Here is a 20652-nt window from a genome sequence, read left to right as displayed (position 1 = left end):
AACTGACAGACAATCATAAAACCACAATATTATAACATAATAATGCCAAGACTGACCTTTATATTTCCTGTAGAATGAAGCTCGAGTTAATTTTACCATTTCTAAATCAGAAGATGAATTTGAATTTCCAATACATGCTTAGTTGGATATGAGAAACGTAATAAGGTCAGGATATTGTAGAACCAACCAGACTCGTAAAGGGATTCGACCACTGTGGCCTTGTAAAAGGCAATATTGTAGGTTTTAGTCGGTAAAACTCCTAGGCCCATTTCCCTAAAGACCGTCGCGGTCGGTAACCCGGGCTAGATTTCTCCAAAGTAAAGTTTACATTGCTCATCAGTCTGGTAGAGACTAATTTATATAATGTAAATGGAAACGAAGTATGTATTAACTCTATGCATGTGATTACCACTATCATAACTAATTATTTTTTTTTTGTTTTAATAATTAGTGTCAGGACAATCTTTATATTTGGTTTATATAAAAGAAATAAATCAGAAAATTTCATTCCTTCAGCCGCCAGCCGGGCGGACGGCTCTTATGAATAATGCATTTATTATGTGTATTACAATGAATTAGCTTATTATATGATTGTATCCTTTTTAGAGTTTACACGAAATCAACGTTATGGTAATTAATTATAAAATCTACTTAAAGATGTATATTACAATAGTAAATAGGTAGTCTTCTTAATTAATCAAATGAAGACCCACAAATATTTTAGTTGAATAAGAAGCTTTACAGGTAATAGTTTAATTAATTATTAAACATAATATCTTAACCTATTTATCTTTATGTTTATACAAATAACAACAATATCACTATAAAGAAGGAACACGAATACGTTGATCCAGGTTTAAGCAGAAAAACAAAAACTACGGCAACTGAAGTAAATAGAGACATTTAAAATCCCAGAGATTTTCCATCCGACCCACCTGTCCACAGCTTAGCTTTACAGGGGAATAAAACTAATAGGTTTTACGCAATATTGCTAGAAGGATCCTCGATTGAAGAAATAGTGAACATGCTAATGATATTTCTATTGACAACTTTGTAAGATAATTCTCTGGTTATAATATTTTTATACATACATTAGATGTAACGTTGATAATGTTCTTCAAAAATTTTATAACACATGTTTTGATTTGGATATTTACGATTAAAATTAGATTGCCAATGTTTTCATTTTAAATTTTTGACTTATTAGGTTATTAAAAATAAGTATTTTAAATTAATGCGCATAAAACTACCTCTAATCATTGATCAATTATAGAATAGGAATGCCTAACTAAATCAGGTTCAAAATAGATTTGTTTGTATACAATTGAAGGCAAAATATTTAAAGATTAAAAAAAGTTGTGGGTTGATGCAAATTAGATACATAAATACTATAATTTGGTTAACGTCTATTATAAATCACTTTAAAGCAATTAAGACTAGAAAAAAAAAACTTACATGAACAGGATATAAGCAATATAAAATGTGAATTTAAATACTCCTAGTCGTTGATTTATTTTGATCTAGTCTCGTTTTTACAGGATATTAAGTATATAATAATATTTAACTCCTTATTTTGTTTCCTAGTCCATCTGATACTTTTTATTCTATTATTATAATATTGTCATATATTATTTATCAATTTAATAAACAAATAAGCCATACTGAACTCACGAAGAAGTTGTGAAACTAGGTAATTACTAATCTAATGCCACCAAAAAATATATTCAGACGGTCTCTCGGACGTCTTACACCAATATTAAATAATATTCAAACCTAATAAAAGATTCCCAACAATAAATTGGTAGGTATTGCAATCCATTCTCTCTGACAAAAGCGCTTGTTAATGACCAACCGAAATGTTTTTGTACTTGCATGCAGATTAGAGATCTATCGAATCGAATAAAATCGAAATAATAATCGAAGATTGATGCAATCCTAAATAATAGATTTACATTTTAAATGTCAGGTACACCGTACAAGTAATCTTTCATATCCCCCAATCTCACAGTATAAAAAAATGTTTATCGTTAGAATCTACTGGATGGAGCACTATAAAACACATACAAGAAGACTATCCTTTGCATAGACGTGTCTGAGAACTGCAAAAGTGAAGTCCCATGTCCCCAAGTGGGGTAAGGGGCAAATGCATTATGCATAGATCTGTTTCACTGATCGATTTTCTTTAGGGATAAGTAGGTGATCACTTGATCAGCCTTCTGTGTCCTGCCAGACCGAGACATTTTTTTCTTCGTCTCCACCAGGAATCGAACAAAGGCCCGGTTCTACGCTCACGCGCTAACCACTGTACCAATGCGGTCTAGTTTCTGAGAACTGTATTCATATTAAATTCGTACCCATAATAACTTTGCGCTTGACGCAAAACCAATATAATATGAACACGTGTTTGAGTTTGAAATTCAAGCTCTATTTGATAGACAAGAAACATAAGAACTAACAATAGGGAAGCAGAAAAGCGCCGAAAGTCTTCAAAACTTCTACATTATTCGGTCTTGATGGGAAATTCCATTGTATCTACTTTCGATCTAATTAAGAAGTACATAACTTCCGAACTTGATATTCAGAAATAACGTTACTTTATCCTCTCATACCAAACTATTGCGTGCATTGTGGACTGTGGTCATATAAACTTTTTGGTTATATTGCCACACTTTTTTGTTATCGTTTAAGGGTGCTGTGATGTTATTTAAAATTATAATTGCCGGAGTAATCGCGTAACAAATATAAGTACAAAAAAAATACAGTCGAATTGATAACCTCCTCCTTTTTTTGAAGTCGGTTAAAAAAACCATGTCATTTTTATATCAGTTAAACAATGGCGGTAGGTAAATGGTAGTATAAGGGGCAAGAGAATGGTCAGATTTGTTGATGTTGCTAAAGGTAAGTATAGTGGTAAAAACATGGCATATAATATTATGTAGTTCATGATTATACAATGGCATAACCGAATTATACAAATTACATTTATAATTGGTCCACTATAATATAATTCCTTGACATTTGTATATTAATAATTTAAATGTATTCATATTTATTCCAAAAATTCTCCGTAACAGTACATTTTTTCATGATTGATGATTTATAAATGGCGACATGACAAATGACGATTCAATAGAGGATGTCAAATTGACTAATAGACCGCCCCGAATTCGTTTAGATTTAAAATGTAATCTATATTTATAAATTAAAGATTTGAATTTTAAACACGATCTATTCATTATATTACTATTTTCCTAAATTAATAAATAAACCGCGTTTGAAATCCGTTAAAATTTTAATTATTAAATGTATAGTACCTACTCGCGTAAAGTCAAACGCTACTATGTAATCTATACTGTGTGAGTCTATTTCTTCGTAGCGCTACTTTTGTAAGGAAAATAATTTAAAGTCGTACTATCTATTTCTTTTCTTTGATTCTATAAGATTCTTCTTAGAGTTAGAGTGCACTCAAAGTAAGAGAAAAGTAGAAAACACTATAAAGTATCAAGATTTATTCAGTACACATTGATCTCTAAAGCTGAAGTAACATAAAATATTTATCCGCGTCAAAGTATCTCACAGCAAAGGGAATCGAAATGCAGAAGTAAATACATGTCTCTATATAAATCTCTACTAAGATTATTGTCATATTAATCGCGTCACACACGGTGAAGATTCTATAATATTTTATGTTAAGATACTCTAATATAAAACGTTTGGGTCATTTGTAACAGGATGGCGGTTCTACAGGGGTCTTAGTACGCAATGACACAAAGAAAAATGATGGTCAGAACGCTGATACCGGATACCTTAAGATACTAAAATGTTTTATATTAGAGTAATCTTAACATAAAATATTATATGTAGTATCTTCACCGTGTGTGACGCGCTTTAGTCATAGTATAAAAATATCACAAAGAAGATACATTTTGCTACATGTAAGTAATTTATATGAAGACTTACAAAGCTGATTGACAATTCGATTAAAGGACAAACCAATATCAAAAGAAATAAGTAATTGAGGTTTACTGTTTACATTACTTACCAAAAATACTCTGTAAACCATGTTTCTATTTCTCTTTTGTATATAAAAATTATTGACTTGTTTATATAAATACTAGCTGAGCTTCGCGGCTCCGCTCCTGTTGGTCTTAACATAATGATATATAGCCATCTTCGATAAATGGGCTATCTAACACTGAACGAATTTTTCAAATCGGACCGAATAGTTCCTGAGATTTGCGCGTTCAAACAAACAAATTCTTCAGCTTTATAATATTATTGGTATAGATTTAAATATGTTCTTTTGTTTGTTTTTTAGGTGTTTTATAACAATCACTTCACCATATACGTATGTACGATACAATCTTGAATATTCTGAACCATTGTCGGATACCAGTACGCGCCTTCATTGTATTAAATTTCGTTATCTGATACAATATCCAAATCCATGCAATATCTTACAAGAAAGTCGTGACTATTGTCATGTTCACCTATTTCTTATATATACATATATATACTAATATTAAAAAGCTGAAGATTTTGTTTGTTTGTTTGAACGCGCTAATCTCAGGAACTACTGGTCTGATTTGAAAAATTATTTAACGAGGAAGGCGCTATATATAAAATCACGCTACAGGAGTGTAGCCACGCGGGTGAAACCGCGGAACGCAGCTAGTTTAGATATATATTCCTGGTATCATTTCGCTATACGAAGGTCAGCTACCTACGTTCTATAAAACTTTTACTGAATAAAATATGTTCTTGTTCAATAGTAGCCAAAATGAAGTTTATAAAAGGGCTTACAATTAAAGAGCATTACTAATGTTAATTAGCAAATCCATTTGAGCTTTAAATTTTTAGATTCAACCTTTTCAATATTAAATTTGTATTAACGTAATGTATTTGAATAATGAATATGCGAGCCTGAAATGAATTAATTCTTTAGATACCAATTTTTTTTTAATCTTGTGATGTTATTTTTGTTAATATAACTGAAATTTATAATCGACTCTTGGAATTACCTCCACGGAAGTAGGCTAGCTGTGCTCCGCGGTTTTACCCGCAGTGCTCCACTCCTGTTGGTTTTAGCGTGATGATATATAGCCTATACCCTTCCTCGATAAATGGACTATGTAACACTGGAAGAATTTTTCAAATCGGACCAGTAGTTCCTGTGATTATCACGTTCAAACAAACAGCTTCAGCTTTATAATATTAGGATAGATAATTCAGAGCTATGTAATAATTTTAAACTATTTACAAATTTTATCCAAAAGTAATTAATGGATATTTTGAATGAATATAACCTTTTATGATATTATGTTCATAATCAAATTAATAATCTCGATCACATTTAATCTAATTAACTGGTTCATTAATAAATTTTAAAGTATACGAGAATCTTTTCAAAACAAAATCATCTTAATGATTCTGGTTTTCCCAAACCACATTCCGTATATGCAGATATCCGCTGACAAGTTTTTATCTTCAATGTTTTGGTATATCGAATCTCATAAGTTATTATTATAAGTGCGTGAGTGAATCAATTCTTATTAAATTATTGTTTAATAAAAAACCACCTTGAAATAGTCAGATCTGGACATAATTTTAATGCGAATAACCGGAAAGCACTAGCTTTCAAATAAAAAAAGGAAATATCTAAATCGGTTCACCCAGTCATAAGTTCTGGGGTGACGAAACAAAAAATATACAGTCGTACAAACCTCTTTATTTTTGAAGTCGTTTGAAAATAATGTTTAATTGCATTGTATTGTTAGCCAAATGTTATTTAAACTAGAAGTAACAATGAAATTTAAATGATAGAAATGTGGAATACATCTGCCCTATACTGCAATGAGACAGCAGGGCTTAACAGAATCTGTCAGGTCGGTCTCTCTCACCAAAATACGAATAAGTTCTATTTTATTGGATTTACTGACTTACTGTATCGTAGAAATAAATTATACATCTATGTTGTATTGTTTTATTTCCTATCAACTTGATTGCACTTTGTCTATTGATTATGTTAAGATAACGCCATAAATAGATATCAGAACTTTAATAGGTAGATAGGCTATCGTTTTCTAATTATATACTCAATGGTTTTAAATAACGAAATTAATTATTTTATCTATCTATCTATTCTTGTTCTATCTATTTAATAAACTTTTGGTTAAATGTTATAAACAGTATCCCTTTATACATGATATAAAAAATAGAAAATTTATTTTATTTATTAAGTTAATAGTTTTCGTCATCACAGCTGTTTACTACCTGTATATAATTTTCTATAGTTATATATTTTAATTGAAAATATTTCTTCCAGATATACCTCAAATAATATAAAGCACAGAGCTCATATGCATATGCCTCTACGTTCTCTACAGACAACTGATCACTGGCTTCCCTCTATTAAAACTGTATTTTAATTGAAAAGCTATGTTCCAAATAGACCTCAAATAATGTAAAGCAATGAACTCATATACATATGCCTCTACATATGTCTCTACATACTCTACAGACAACCTTAGGTACGCTTGCTGCCAGCAATAACTTTACATTTCAATTAACATTTTATATTTTGTTCCAGGTAGTCCCCAAATTATGTAAAGCAGAGAGCTCATCAACAAATGGGTTCTACACTACGCCTATGACAGCGCAGAGTGGAGGCATGGATGGACCGTAGGATGCGCGTCTCTGCGGCGCTCATATACTTCATGACTATTTTCATACCCATAGCTTCATTCGTGCCTGGGACCGATGGTTAGTGTAGACTAATCCTACTAATATTATAAATTAAAGTTTGTGAGGATGGATGTATGTTTGTTACTCTGTCATACATGTACGCAGCTTGTGTATCAGAATAACACATATGCTATAAAAATGCTTCATTTTTTCTGCTGAACCTTTTTGTATAGAGATTTGAAGGTAAGAAAGTATTATTTTATTTATTTTGGTAATCCAACAGCTTTACATTTAATAAGATTTTACTATTTTGTTAATTAATTGAACAAATGGCCAATAAGATTATGTTCTTATATGTATATTTGTAATGTTTAAATAAATTTACTGGACATATCTCAAAAATCTCTCACCTGCAATAAGCTCCATTTTTCAAAGATGTTATCGGATATTATAGAAAAGTACTTATATTATGTAATAAAACATTTGTATCGTAACAAATATAATAGCATTGTAACTTTTTCACAAGAAAAGGTCATGGTGTTCCTTAATAAAGGCTAAGCTCCGGCTTTCATCCTATTATATAAGTAACAATCGTTTTCGTACACTGAGGCTCAACCACTCAAACCTAATGAAGGCCAAACAATGAAGGTTCGACGACTGCCATCTTAAACATTATATTTTACTGTGCCCCGCGGTTTTACTTGCAGCGCTGCGCTTCTGTGATATAGCCTTCCTCGATAAATGGGTTATCTAACGCCGAAAGAATTTTTCAAATCGGACTAGTAGTTCCTGAGATTAGCGCGTTCAAACAAACAAATAAACTCTTTAGCTTTATGATATTAATAAAGTATTAGTATAGATTTTATCATAATTACCAATCCTATTTTAAACAATAGATATTGAAAATGAGTAGTTATTTTCAAATATTACACGTAATTTTCAAATGGCGGATCTAATTGAAATTCTGAAATTGGAAACGTATTGAATATGCGAATATAAATTATTATTTATAGCGTTTCAGATATGTTTCAATTTGTATATCTTAAATCTTAATGTCGACTGCAAATATTTAAATGTAAATATCGTGATATTATAATATATGAAAATTAAACCAAATTCCTCATATTATGGGTAAGTAGCGTAAATGAGCTTTCTCTTCAAAACGCGATGGATTTTATTTTTAAAACATGCACAGCTAAAACCAACACATGTTTATCCCAAGGCCAGCAAAAAAAAATGCAAATAAATTTTTAATGTTCACAATAATTATATACCTACTTTTTTATAAAATACCTTAGAAAACAATATTTTCTTTCAGGCCCGGTTTCAAGGCAGGACTCCTTGGAGGGTGGCAGTACTACGTTATACTGCGACTCAACACCCGACACTATAAATGATGAATTGATGCTTCTAGTCTGGTACAAAGACAATGTACCTATTTATAGGTAAGTACCATATTATTTCATGTGAAACAGAGCTTTCCTTACAATTTTTAACTACATATTATAAGTATTGGGAAAGGAAAACAAGCTCTCTTGCAACTTTAATTCATCCGAAATTTGTTAAATATGCTAAGGTTAGGTACGTTCAATAACATTTTTAACTCAATATGTAGTTGACGTACGAAAGTATTTGTAGTTAGGTAGTAAGCGTTGCTTCTACTGACTCTGAATAATTACTATACTTGACATATAGACCGGACTCTCAGTGGAGTTTCGTTTGCAAAAATAGCGGACCTAAATCTGACTTCTGATATATATTGTATAGATCCCAGACATCCTATAGACAGATGTTGCCAACCAGTTTTGTGGTCCCCCTCTCCCCACCCCGGTAATTAAATATGGCATACAAAGAAAAAAATAAAAATTTCCAAAACATGCCGTGTGGGGTATCAAATGAATGAATGAAATGAATCGTAAACAATAGACTATTGTTAATTATTTAAAATAATAATTTAAAAAATATATTCATGAGTTTTCAATCTATAGTGGTTTAAAGTTAACTCAAAAATGGAGCATTTTCGTAAATTTTCTAAAAAATCTTAGAGAAAGTGTAAAAAATGTTATAGTATGCTATATGTTCGTGATCTACTCAATAAGCTCTTTCATTTGATACCCCACACGGCATGTTTTGGAAATTTTTATTTTTTTCTTTGTATGCCATATTTAATTACCGGGGTGGGGGGAGGGGGACCACAAAACCGGTTGGCAACATCTGTCTATAGGATGTCTGGGATCTATACAATATATATCAGAAGTCAGATTTAGGTCCGCTATTTTTGCAAACGAACATCTCCTTGGAGCCTGCTCTAATATTATATTTTCTTTCAAATGTTCAATTTCAAGAATAATAATGGAAGCAATAATATATAATCTTAATATATATAAATCTCGTGTCACAATGTTTGTCCTCAATGGACTCCTAAACCACTTAAACGATTATAATAAAATTCGCACACCATGTCCAGTTCGATCCAACTTGAGAGATAGGATAGTTACATAAATACATCGACATCTAGCGTGAACGGGTAGACCGATATCGATAATTCTTTTTTTATTACATTCCCTAAAGTACGAGGATGGTTCTTATGTAGAGAAAACATAAATATGTACCACGGGCGAAGCCGGGGCGGACCGCTAGTAATACATAATAATTGGTAATATTGGTTCCAACTTCCATCAGTAAACTAACAATATAAAATAGAACTTATACAATAGGAAAGTATCAAACGCCAAAGAGACTGATCAATAGAAAAGTGTTTTTATACTTATTTTTAGTTCGATCCCGTACATTTTCTCATTTTCCTAAACGAATAGTTTCCGAACCGAGGCGAAATTTGTAGTTTAATTAACTGAAATAACTTCTGATACTTTTAGATTTAATTTCCGGAACAAAAAAGAACATTTGAAACGATTTTAATATTTCTGTCTCGTTAATTTGGTTTTAAATACTATTTTCGATAAAGGGAAATTTAATATCTGTACGATAGACTCGTCGTTTATTTAACTTGCTTTCACAAGGTTTATATTAGAAAAAATTTATGAATAACACTTTGATTAACTTCGAAATTATACGAACTAAACCTGACTTATATCTGGCTTCAATTTTACTTTTCTTTTAAATACTCGCAGTATAATTTTGTGGGCCAAACAATCCCATTTTGGGTTGGAATATTAGCAATAACAATTGTATGGCTTCACCTTCACAAACGATAGTTGTTGTGGGTGACAAATATTGTGATATTTCATTTTTCTTTCTATCTTTATCAATATCCATATAAAAACTATGACGTAAACTTAATAGGTATCGATAAATAAATTTTATTTATTTTATTTATTTATTTACATCACATAAAACTTACTATCATTACAGGATTCTAACCTAATTCGACAGTGTTCTTTTATAAATTAACAAAAACAAATCTCATCTATCAAACATCAACATCATTAACATTAAAAATAAGTACTACTTAACAATTATAATCTTAATACAATTAACATTCCCGATAACATAGAATATATAAGAGCACCTTTGAAAAATCACTCAAAGTACAAGAGAACACATCTATTTTATTGTGTACTTCATTAACTGTACGGCATGCACAAAAAAGAGGGGATTTGGCTAATAAATTAGTCCTCGCTACTGGAACATACAGTAACTTGGGTAAGATTCTTCTTCCTAAATAGTGGTCTGGAACCTTAAAATACAATCTCTGTAATATTCCAGGATTGTATTCTTTGCCCCTTAAAACCTCCACCAAGTATGCCACCAGCTTAAATTCGCGCCTTACCCTTAACTCATTATATCCCACCATGCCTAGTACAAACAGTGTGGGATACATTAGAGGATAGAAGGGATACACGCCATAAAGCTTCATGTACAGGTGTCGCATGAATTTATTTTGTATTTTGTATTTTAATTTATTTTGTCGCATGAAATTATTTACTTCAGTACAGACAGGGCTTTACTGATCGTCAATTTTCGTTCATTTTTTTTATAGCTTCTATCGCGGGCCTTGAGCGCGGGGACCGAATCGAGAAATTCGGTAACGAAAAACCTCACGCTCCCCACTCCGACGGGTGGAGGTGTGGCTTGAAGGCATAGCATGCAATAGCTTTACCGCGGCAGTCCCCGAGTGCCACACTTCGTTTTTTTTTAAATATTAAAACCTACTAGTGGTCCGCCCCGACTTCGCCCGTGGTACATATTTCGCAATAAAAGGTAGCCTATGTCCTTTCTCGGGTATCAAAATATCTCCATACCAAATTTCATGCAAATTGGTTCAGTAGTTTAGGCGTGATTGAGTAACAGACAGACAGACAGAGTTACTTTCGCATTTATAATATTAGTATGGATATAGAAGAAAACATATAAACAGTTCATTGCTTGACGGAATAATTTCATTTACTAACGTCTAAATACGACTGGATCCACACAGTCCGAATGTGTGTCTGAATTCAGATTCTTAATTCTAAATTAATTCATATTTCTTCAGTTTCGACGCGCGTACGGGCACTGAATGGTCCAGTGCTTCATTTAATACCAGCAGTCGATTAAAAGCAGATGTCGGCCAGCAGCCAACTAAATTAGTGATATCAGACTTGAGAGGAGATGACCAGGCCCTGTACCATTGCCGCGTGGACTTCCTTCAAGCTCCTACCAGAAATATAGGTGTTAATTTAACTGTTATAGGTAAGTAAACTAGTTGGTATGTTAGTTATAGATTTTTATAATATGAGATGTTTTAAAGTGGAATTTATTTATGTATTTGTAAGAAAATTTTGATTATTTAGATGATTCGCTAATATTTATGCATCGATTTATGCAACTTCTTATTATTTCAATGTCTATTAAATATTTCAATATTATAATAATATGATTGGTTATCATACTATTGCTATTGTTTATTCAATGTTTTGAATAAACTAGTTCTATAAAAACAACGGTTTGCAACAAGGTTACTCTTTGCATTTGAATTTGTTTAGAGTTTTAGCGCGCAAAAAGAATAATAAATATATGCCTTTTAAAAGAATTCCCACACAAATGCCAACGTTACAAAATTCAGTGGGCCGAGAACTGTGCCTTGAGGAACACCTGGCCAATTATGTTTTGGGAAATGGGTCAAGAACAATTCGCTCGTGCGCAAAATAAAGTTGTGAAAAAGTTGAAGAGTTCGAACTTTATTATTATTAACATTTCAGGAAGATTTAAAAAATTGAAATCTAACATACTGAAATTGGAGCAGGCATCGTTTTTATTAACGGTTGGTTTTAAAATCACTTGCACAAGATCTCCAATGTAAGGACACTAATTGTAATGTAAAAGTTAAAGATTGCTAGAAAATTTATGAATACATAAAAATTGGATTGTGTATAGTCTTTTTCTACTACCATGTAATAACTATTTACTTATGTAGTAATCTGTGCAATTAAGAAGAGACTTTTTATTACAAGTCTGGTTCTATCAATCATTTAAATTTTTTTTTTAAATATCGTTCAGATAAACTTTCGCAGAGAAAATAAAACGTTTCAGCTGGCGGCTAAAACCCCTACGAATAGAAAATCTGTCCCGTTTTTGGTGTCGATTAAAAAAGGATTGTTTTGGCACAGTAAACGGGGTCAGTCGTTGCGTCAATCTGCACACAGACGAAGTCGCTGAGCAAAGCTAGTTACAGACGTTGCATGAATAATAAAAACTAACGTTTGCCTGTATAGTAATTGGCTGGTGTACGTACCACTGGTATTATTAATTATGCAATATTATTCGTGTTTATTGGTGTGAAAACTTAAAGTAATTTTAATGGTTTAAAAAGGCTCTTTTTATTGAACTTGAGGTTAACAAATGCATGCGATCTAGACTCAAAATAAATTGGATCGAAAATAACTTGGAAATATTCCTGAAATAAAAATTGTATATTGCGATATCAATAGGTACCTCATACTGATACATTTTTCATAGAATTATTATTACAAAAATTATAAAAATCTAGTATATGACAGAAAAGTAAAAATACTAACATTTTTAATGGATTTTCATAAATTTTTTGGCTCTTTAGATGCTAAGTAGGTTACAATTATTATTTGTAAATAGGGATTAGGTAGAAGGTACGCCAAATAAAAATTTAGTCTTAAATTGTTAGGTAAACGATTCTAGACGTTGCCGTTATTGCAAAACTATAATATGAAATTAACATTTAAGCAAATAATTAATTATTTAAATCCTTTCGACACTATTATACATTCAAAGCCATAATAAGGTGTATGTTTTTATGTTAAAATATTTTTTCCAAGATCAGCCTTTTACACAAAAATAAATTATCTTGAATACTACGCAATTTTAATATAAATTACTATAATACTAAAATAAATTCGTCCTTCCGCTTCCGTCCGTCAAATAAATTAATTTTTACGTCATTTTTATTATTATCATCATAATTATTCTGAATTATTTAATAATTATTCAAAACACCAGATTCATAAATAAAAGGAATCCCAAAATTTAAATAAATAACCTATTTATTTTTAATTTTCAAATAGAAATCAGATAACAAAGTGAAACAACAAATCAAACTTATATTCCTATTCAATACTTACTGATAATGTCCCTGGTACTTACTGTATTTCACACTTTAAAACGTGTATTTCATAAGAAAAATTATCCAGTGGTTTTAAAACCGACCATTAAAGCCTATAAGTGAGTTTTCTATAAAAAGCTTGCAAAGCACTTAAATAATAAATGAAAACCCATTTTCCGCGATACCTATCTTTTCTTAGAAATACTGTTTACTGCGAATTGAGATAACTCGTTTTTGAAGAATATGTTCGAACTTCGAAGAATAGATAAATTTTGATATTAATTTTATATTAGAATTTTTTATTAATAACTATAATATATAAAAAAAAAATTAAATCTCTTCTTATTATGTGAAATAAGAAGAGATTTAATTATTCAGATTGTTTAATTCAGTTAATCCAAGTTAACCTCTATATGTGTGCTAAATTTCATTGTAATCGGTTCAGTAGTATTTGCGTGAAAGAGTAACAAACACACACACATATCCTCACAAACTTTCGCATTTATAATATTAGTAGGATTAGTAGAATAGGTATAGTAGGACCAGTAGGATAGGATAGGATATAAGTACAATGGAATAAAGAATTAGGTCAATAAGATACCTAGAACACAAGCCTTATCTTTAGAATGTCGTTGGGGTAGTTTGAAATTATGTTTATAAAAATTACCGCCCATTTTTTCTGTTATTTCTCTATTTGTGTTAACAAACTACACTACGTACAACGCGGTTAAGCGAGCAAATATGTTTATAATTTTTATTATTATTTCTCTGTAAGTTATTCAAATGTAATTTTTTTTGAGAAATAAATGTCTTTAACCGTAAGGTTATAATATTATTATAGTAGGATTAAATTTTTCATTTTACTGAATTGTATGTAGGTACATCTAAACGGCTTTTGTAAATAAAGTTAAATATAGAGGAGGTATTTTATTAATAGTTTCATTTCTAGAATCATATTCATAGATTTAACAAAGAACACAATTTATTCCTTTTTAATATGAACGACTAGTTGTGCCCCGCGGTTTTACCCGCATTGCTCCGCTCTTGTTGGTCTCAGCGTGATGATACATAAGCCATAGCCTTCCTCGATAAATGGGCTATCTAACACCGAAAGAATATTTCAATTCTGACCAGTAGTTCCTGAGATTAGCGCCTTCAAACAAATAAACAAACTCTTCAGCTTTACATTAGCATTCATTGATAATAATTTGTAATTTTTTATCTATGATCTATTTTTCAATTAAGATTTGTATATATGACGAAAAATTAATCAATTTTGGTATCCAAGAAAGTACATTTCCTTACTCATTAAGAGCATGATGACTTGTGTTTTAGTGGAAGGAAACCGTAAATTTTAGCGATCAATAAAACTGACTCAGCACTTTTGTCCCGAGCGTTCTTCGTGAAATTAGGACCACTTTAACAGTTGTAATTAAAACATTAACGCGAAAAATCAGTTCACTTTTATTAACATGAATGTAATTTTTAACTAATGTTAAATAAGTACCTTTCTTACTATGTTAGGTACTATCTTATTTTTTTAAGCTATTGCATAGCTTCTATCGCGGGCCTCGAGCGCGTGTGGCGGGGACCTAATCCAGAAATTGCGTAACGAAAATCCTCACGCTCCCCACTCCGACAGGCACGGAGGTGTGGCTTGAAGGCATGCTATGCAATAGCTTTACCGCGGCAGTCCCCGAGTGCCACACGTAGGTATTTTTTTTTCACGTTTGTCAAAATCATCATATTATAAAAACAAAGTTACTAACGAAGGCCAACTGAGAACTTCTTTTCACTGAAGTCGGTTAACGATAATAAATTCTAGTTTATAATCAATACGCCATTTCTGAGAATTGAACAGATTTTAAGATAAATGAAAAGGGTTGTAGTTTCAATGACGATTTCCAGATAAATGTACTCCACAATCTAGGGCATAAAGTAGAGTATCTACTAAATCTATGCTAATAGTATAAAGCTGAAGAGTTTGTTTGTTTGCTTGCTTGAAAGCGCTAATCTCAGGAAACAAGGGCCCGATTTGAAAAATTATTTCACTGTTAGATAGTCCATTTATCGAAGAAGACTATAGACTATAATATCATCACACTAAGACCAATGGGAGCGGAGCAATGCGGGTAAAACCGCGGGACACGCGCGGGGAAGCTAGTTAATGTAAAAAATGTATAATATTAAACGAAAAAAAGCAATTTCGCATTATTTATTTGGCTTCACCAATATTGTGTTTACTTATTGCGTTCGAATTCGGAATATAGTGAAATATTTTTTATTTAATGGTTACTTTTATTTACTATCCGCCCGCGGCTTCGCCTACGTTGTCAAAAACCCGCACAGTTCCCGTTCCCGTGATATTTCCGAGATAAAAGTTAAAACCTGTCCTTTGATACAACATGTTCGGAATAAAACATGTCTTTGCTCGGGTCTCAAGCTATCTCGGTACCAAACATCATCCAAATCGGTTCAGTGGTTGAGGCGTGAAGAAGAGACAGACAGAAGGATGGAATTACTTTCACTAACTAATATAAGTTGGGTTAGGATTTGTTACATTTAAATTTTTGATATGTCATTCTTTCTAATGGGAATGGTTTACAATGGTTTTGCTTATCAATACATGTTATGAAATCTATACCAATAAAAATTATGAAATATTATTATAAAGCTGAAGAGTTTTTTTGTTTGTTTGTTTGAACGTGCTAATCTCAGGAACTTCTGGTCCGATTTGAAAAATTCTTTCGGTGTTACATAGCCCATTTATCGAGGAAGGTTATAGGCTATATATCATCACGCTACGACCAACAGGAGCGGGCAATGCGGGTGAAACAGCGCGGCACAGCTAGTCGCTTATGAGCTGTTTTAACGTTAATACGTTTAAAGTTATAATTTTTGTGCAATAAAGTTACTTTCATTTATTACGTCGTGCCAAGACAGTGTAGTGAATTAATGACACTGTCAGGAAGCCCCGAAACGATGAATTGTTACGACAAAAAGGGCTATGGTTTTGAAAGATTGTCCTTATAGAAGATAATTTCGGGATATTATATCTAACTTTTATAAAAAGCTTTAGAAATGATTTTAACAGTAGACCAATTGCCACTTTTGTTCAAGCTAGATTTCGTTCGGAGTTGAACCCAGCTTTTAACGATTCAAAGTTATGTAATATCTTTGGATATTACATACTTAGATAAAACTAGCTTCCGCCCACGACTTTGTACGTGCATCCCCGTTTTTCCCCGTTCCCGCAAGAATTTCGGGAAATCCTTTCTTAGCGGATGCCTACGTCCTAACATCTACCTGCATGCCAAATTTCAGCCCGATACGTCCAGTGGTTTGGGCTGTGCGTTGATAGATCACTATATCAGTCACCTTTGAGTTTTATATAGGTATATAGATAATGTCTACATTAAAAGATGTGAAGGTAAATAACACATCTAGGAAATAGAGTAATACTTTCGAATAATTATGACTTACTTTATAAGTGGGCAATTACTGAAATTCCATTCAATGTCCAATAACTTACAGAATGAATGACTTTTAACACATAACCATAATATAACCTTTTACATATAATATATTATAATTATCCTTTGAAATTTAATCTTTGCTTCCGATGTAAGGATTTAATTTAAATATGAAGCAAACGCCAGTGAATAATTAATAATTCGTCTTTCATATACAAACGCACTCTAGCGTTTAAATTATATATTAATATTAACGTGAATACTTGGAAATTAGAAAATCGATATATTAATTTAAGGAGGGGATAAAGCTGAGTTATGACTGAAAGATATGACGTTATTTTGCAAAAAAGAGTAGGTATAGAAACCCATACCCATTTTGATATTATTATAGAGATTTTTAGCTATATGTACAGAAATTATTATTGATTAGTCAATTGATCCGGATTGGCTTCGATTAACAAAATATCATCCTAATTCCTACGTCATTTGGTACAGATGTCCATGATTAACCTTTTTAAGCTATTGCATAGCTTCTATCGCGGGCCTTGAGCGCGGGGATCGAATCGAGAAATTCCGTAACGAAAAACCTCACGCTCCCCACTCCGACGGGCGGAGGTGTGGCTTGAAGGCATAACATGCAATAGCTTTACCGCGGCAGTCCCCGAGTGCCACACGTCGTTGTTTTTCTTTAGGATACATCAGAATAGATCGGATCACACCCAATATTTTGCATAATAAGCAGTCTTCTGAAGAAAAATATGAAATTAAGTACCAAAGGCAGTCATGAAAATAAGCAAATTTATTATTCAAACAAAAATGCCACTGGGACCTTCCTTACACATACCTACATTTCGCATAATTTCCTTCATGTTCGGTACTCGAGTATTCATTCATGCATTCATTTCAAATCTTTACTGATATTATAAAGCTGAAGAGTTTGTTTGTTTGAATGCGCTAATCTCAGAAACTACTGGTCTGATTTGAAAAATTCTTTCGGTGTTAGATAGCCTATTTATTTAGGAAGGCTATAGGATAATATCATCATGCTAAGACCAACAGGGGCGGAGCAACCCGGGTAAAACCGCGGGGCGCAGCTAGTGAATGATATGTAACTAGTATAGTATTGTAATATTTGTGGATATGTTGACCAAACAATTTAGCTCAAGTCTAATAAACATCTGTCAGATATTTTCAATTCGTTTCCGCCGCACCCCACCCACGTATTTCTGTAATTATTTATAATGACATGAAAAAATAAATATAAATGGTTTTTGATTAAACACCTGGTTATTTTTGCCTTTGTTATGTATGTGTATGATATAAATGTGATACTGAGCTTCGATACATTTTTATTTAATTTTAGTATCGTTATTTTAATACTTTTATATTATTATTCCTTATTTATTACTTTCTTATTCCAATGTCATGTCACACCAAAATGCCTCGTAAATGAGAACTTTGGTGATAAATGGTGTTTTGTTAAAAGCGACTCTTTTATTGGAGACATATTCCTAAATTTTCCTCTCTTATGCCACGTATTTTCCTTGCGTTTATTGCGAAAGTAATAACAAAAATGTTTTTATCTTTTAAACGTGTCATGACTACCATACTTATTGTGGCTTAAGCTTTTAATCCTACTGGTCAAAAACTATACTTTAGGATTAAAAAAATGAATAAAATTATTTTTTAAATTGTAATAAAGAACTACCTATATTTCAGATATCGATTTATGAAAAGGGTATTTTAAATGTTTATAGACCTACTAGAGGTCCACCCCGGCTTCGCCCGTGGTACATATTTCGCAATAGGTAGCCTATATTCTTTCTCGGGTATCAAAATATCTCCATACCAAATTTCATGCAAATTGGTTTAGTAAGTAGTTTAGGCATGATTGAGTAACAGACAGACAGAGTTCCTTTCGCATTTATAATATCAGTATGGATGACTTTTTTATTCATTCTTATATAAAATGTAGGTATTAACAACATAAAATAATTACTATGACCTGAATATAACAGAATATTAAATTCAATAGTGAACAGGCGAATACCTCAGTGACTTTTTTAAATTAAAAGACGCCTTTATATTTCACATCTTTCTTTTATCTTTCATGTTTCTTTCACATAAATATTTTGCATTACATCTTGAAATGCGTTATTTTCTTTGAACGAATACGATTATAGTTCTTAAAGGGAGTTTTTAAGCTATTGCATAGCTTCGAACTCTTCGTCTTGAGCGCGGGGACCGAATCGAGAAATTCCGTAACGAAAACATCTCACGCTCCCCACTCCGACGGGCTCGGAGGTGTGGCTTGAAGGCATGCTATGCAACCGCGGCAGACCCCGAGTGCCACACGTCTTTTTTTAATTTTAACAGTATAATTTTGTTTCAGTGTTACCAAGCCAACCGTTTTTCCTGGATGAATTGGGGAACAAAGTTGAAAATAAGATTGGACCATATCACGAGGGAGATACCTTAGTTTTAAGCTGTCTTGTTATCGGAGGTAAATATCTGCTAAAAATTATATTTGCAAAGTTTTCGAAGTAATATTTTTTTTAAATAAATAAAAACAACCATCTTATCATCGTCATCATCAGCTCAACTTAAAATCATGCAAATGATTATTAATCTATACATTAGATATTTATTTTATAATATTAAATTATAGTCTGTGGTGTAATATTAAACTTTACTATATTTATTATTCTACTAGCTTTCCGCCCGCGGCTTCGCCTGCGATTTTAAAGAAAAACCCGCATAGTTCCCGTTCCCGTGGGATTTCCGGAATAAAACCTATCCTATGTGTTAATCCAAGTTACCCTCTTTAATATGCGTGCTAAATTTCATTGTAATCGGTTCAGTAGTACCTATTTGCGTGAAAGAGTAACAAACACACACACACACATCCTCACAAACTTTCGCATTTATAATATTAGTAGGATTGATACTTGTCTACGATATATACCATACATCCTCAATTCATTCGATATTCAATATAACATTCGATCAACCAACACTACAAACTTGAAAAACAATATCCTTATAGGAAGGCCTCCACCACGAATTAGTTGGTATTCCGGTGAAGACCTGGTCGACGCATCGGACGGCATAAGCGACATTCCCGGTGTACGGGAAAATGAACTCTATCTCCCGTTAACAAGGGACAATGCGCAATCACTCTCGTGCAGAGCCAGCAACACACATCTCACTCAACCAGTTATTACTGCGTTGGAAATTGAATTATACTGTAAGTAATGTGAAGAAGTCTTAGGGACAAAACAATTGCCTTTTTATCTATTGGCTTGTATTTATTTTACTGATTGTACGTGACTTTTCCTAACGAACTAGGTATAGGTAGTAGGCTCAGATTGTATTCATTGCATTATGAGGTTGTTTAATTAGACTGACGACTCGGTATCTTTCTTCGCGATCTCTTTAAATTATTCATTTACTTTTCAACATTAAACAACAAAATTGACTTCCTGTTTTCCAACATTTTGTATATCAAACTTTCTTAAAGTAAATTAATTTTCCATCTTATCATAATCAAGAGTTGTTTATGGATTGAAAATGAAGAATTTAATTAAATTTTACAGTATCTGCGTACAATGTGTCCATACATTGGGTTCGCGGGACGTACGGAGACGTGCTGCAGGCGGGGAAACCCGCGGTCGCAAGGTGTATAGCGCATGGCTCTTACCCACCACCTGATGTTCTGTGGTGGTTAGATAATAAGCATCTGACGCAGCATAGCAACCAGGTAAATAAGAATCTCAAAACAATAAAGTAAATTACAATATCTAATACTTGGATGGATTGAATAGAATATCTTGCATAACAGCATTCCCTAGAAGTGTTTTAAAACTGATTTACTCGTTGTGCAAATATAACACACACAAAACTTTTAAAATACGCCCATAC

The 20652-nt window shown here is 32.2% G+C and overlaps 1 protein-coding gene across 3 annotated transcripts in view; it reads left to right on the top strand.

Annotated features, from left to right (window-relative positions):
* LOC123699989 (hemicentin-1-like) overlaps positions 1–20652 on the top strand; it is a 91269-nt gene that overhangs the window by 67147 nt on the left and 3470 nt on the right. For 2 of the 3 annotated variants that reach the window (XM_045647064.1, XM_045647066.1), the window contains exons 2-7: positions 6590–6762; positions 8003–8129; positions 11180–11376; positions 19124–19234; positions 19778–19978; positions 20328–20491. In XM_045647064.1, coding sequence (XP_045503020.1) covers positions 6675–6762; positions 8003–8129; positions 11180–11376; positions 19124–19234; positions 19778–19978; positions 20328–20491 — 888 coding nt within the window. In that variant the 5' untranslated portion in view covers positions 6590–6674. The remainder of the gene's footprint in view (positions 1–6589; positions 6763–8002; positions 8130–11179; positions 11377–19123; positions 19235–19777; positions 19979–20327; positions 20492–20652) is intronic. The other variant, XM_045647065.1, reaches the window with a different exon arrangement.

This window comes from Colias croceus, chromosome 18 (genome assembly GCF_905220415.1).
Source record: "Colias croceus chromosome 18, ilColCroc2.1".
NCBI lineage: Eukaryota > Metazoa > Arthropoda > Insecta > Lepidoptera > Pieridae > Colias > Colias croceus.
This window is presented reverse-complemented; position numbering and strand designations above follow the sequence as displayed.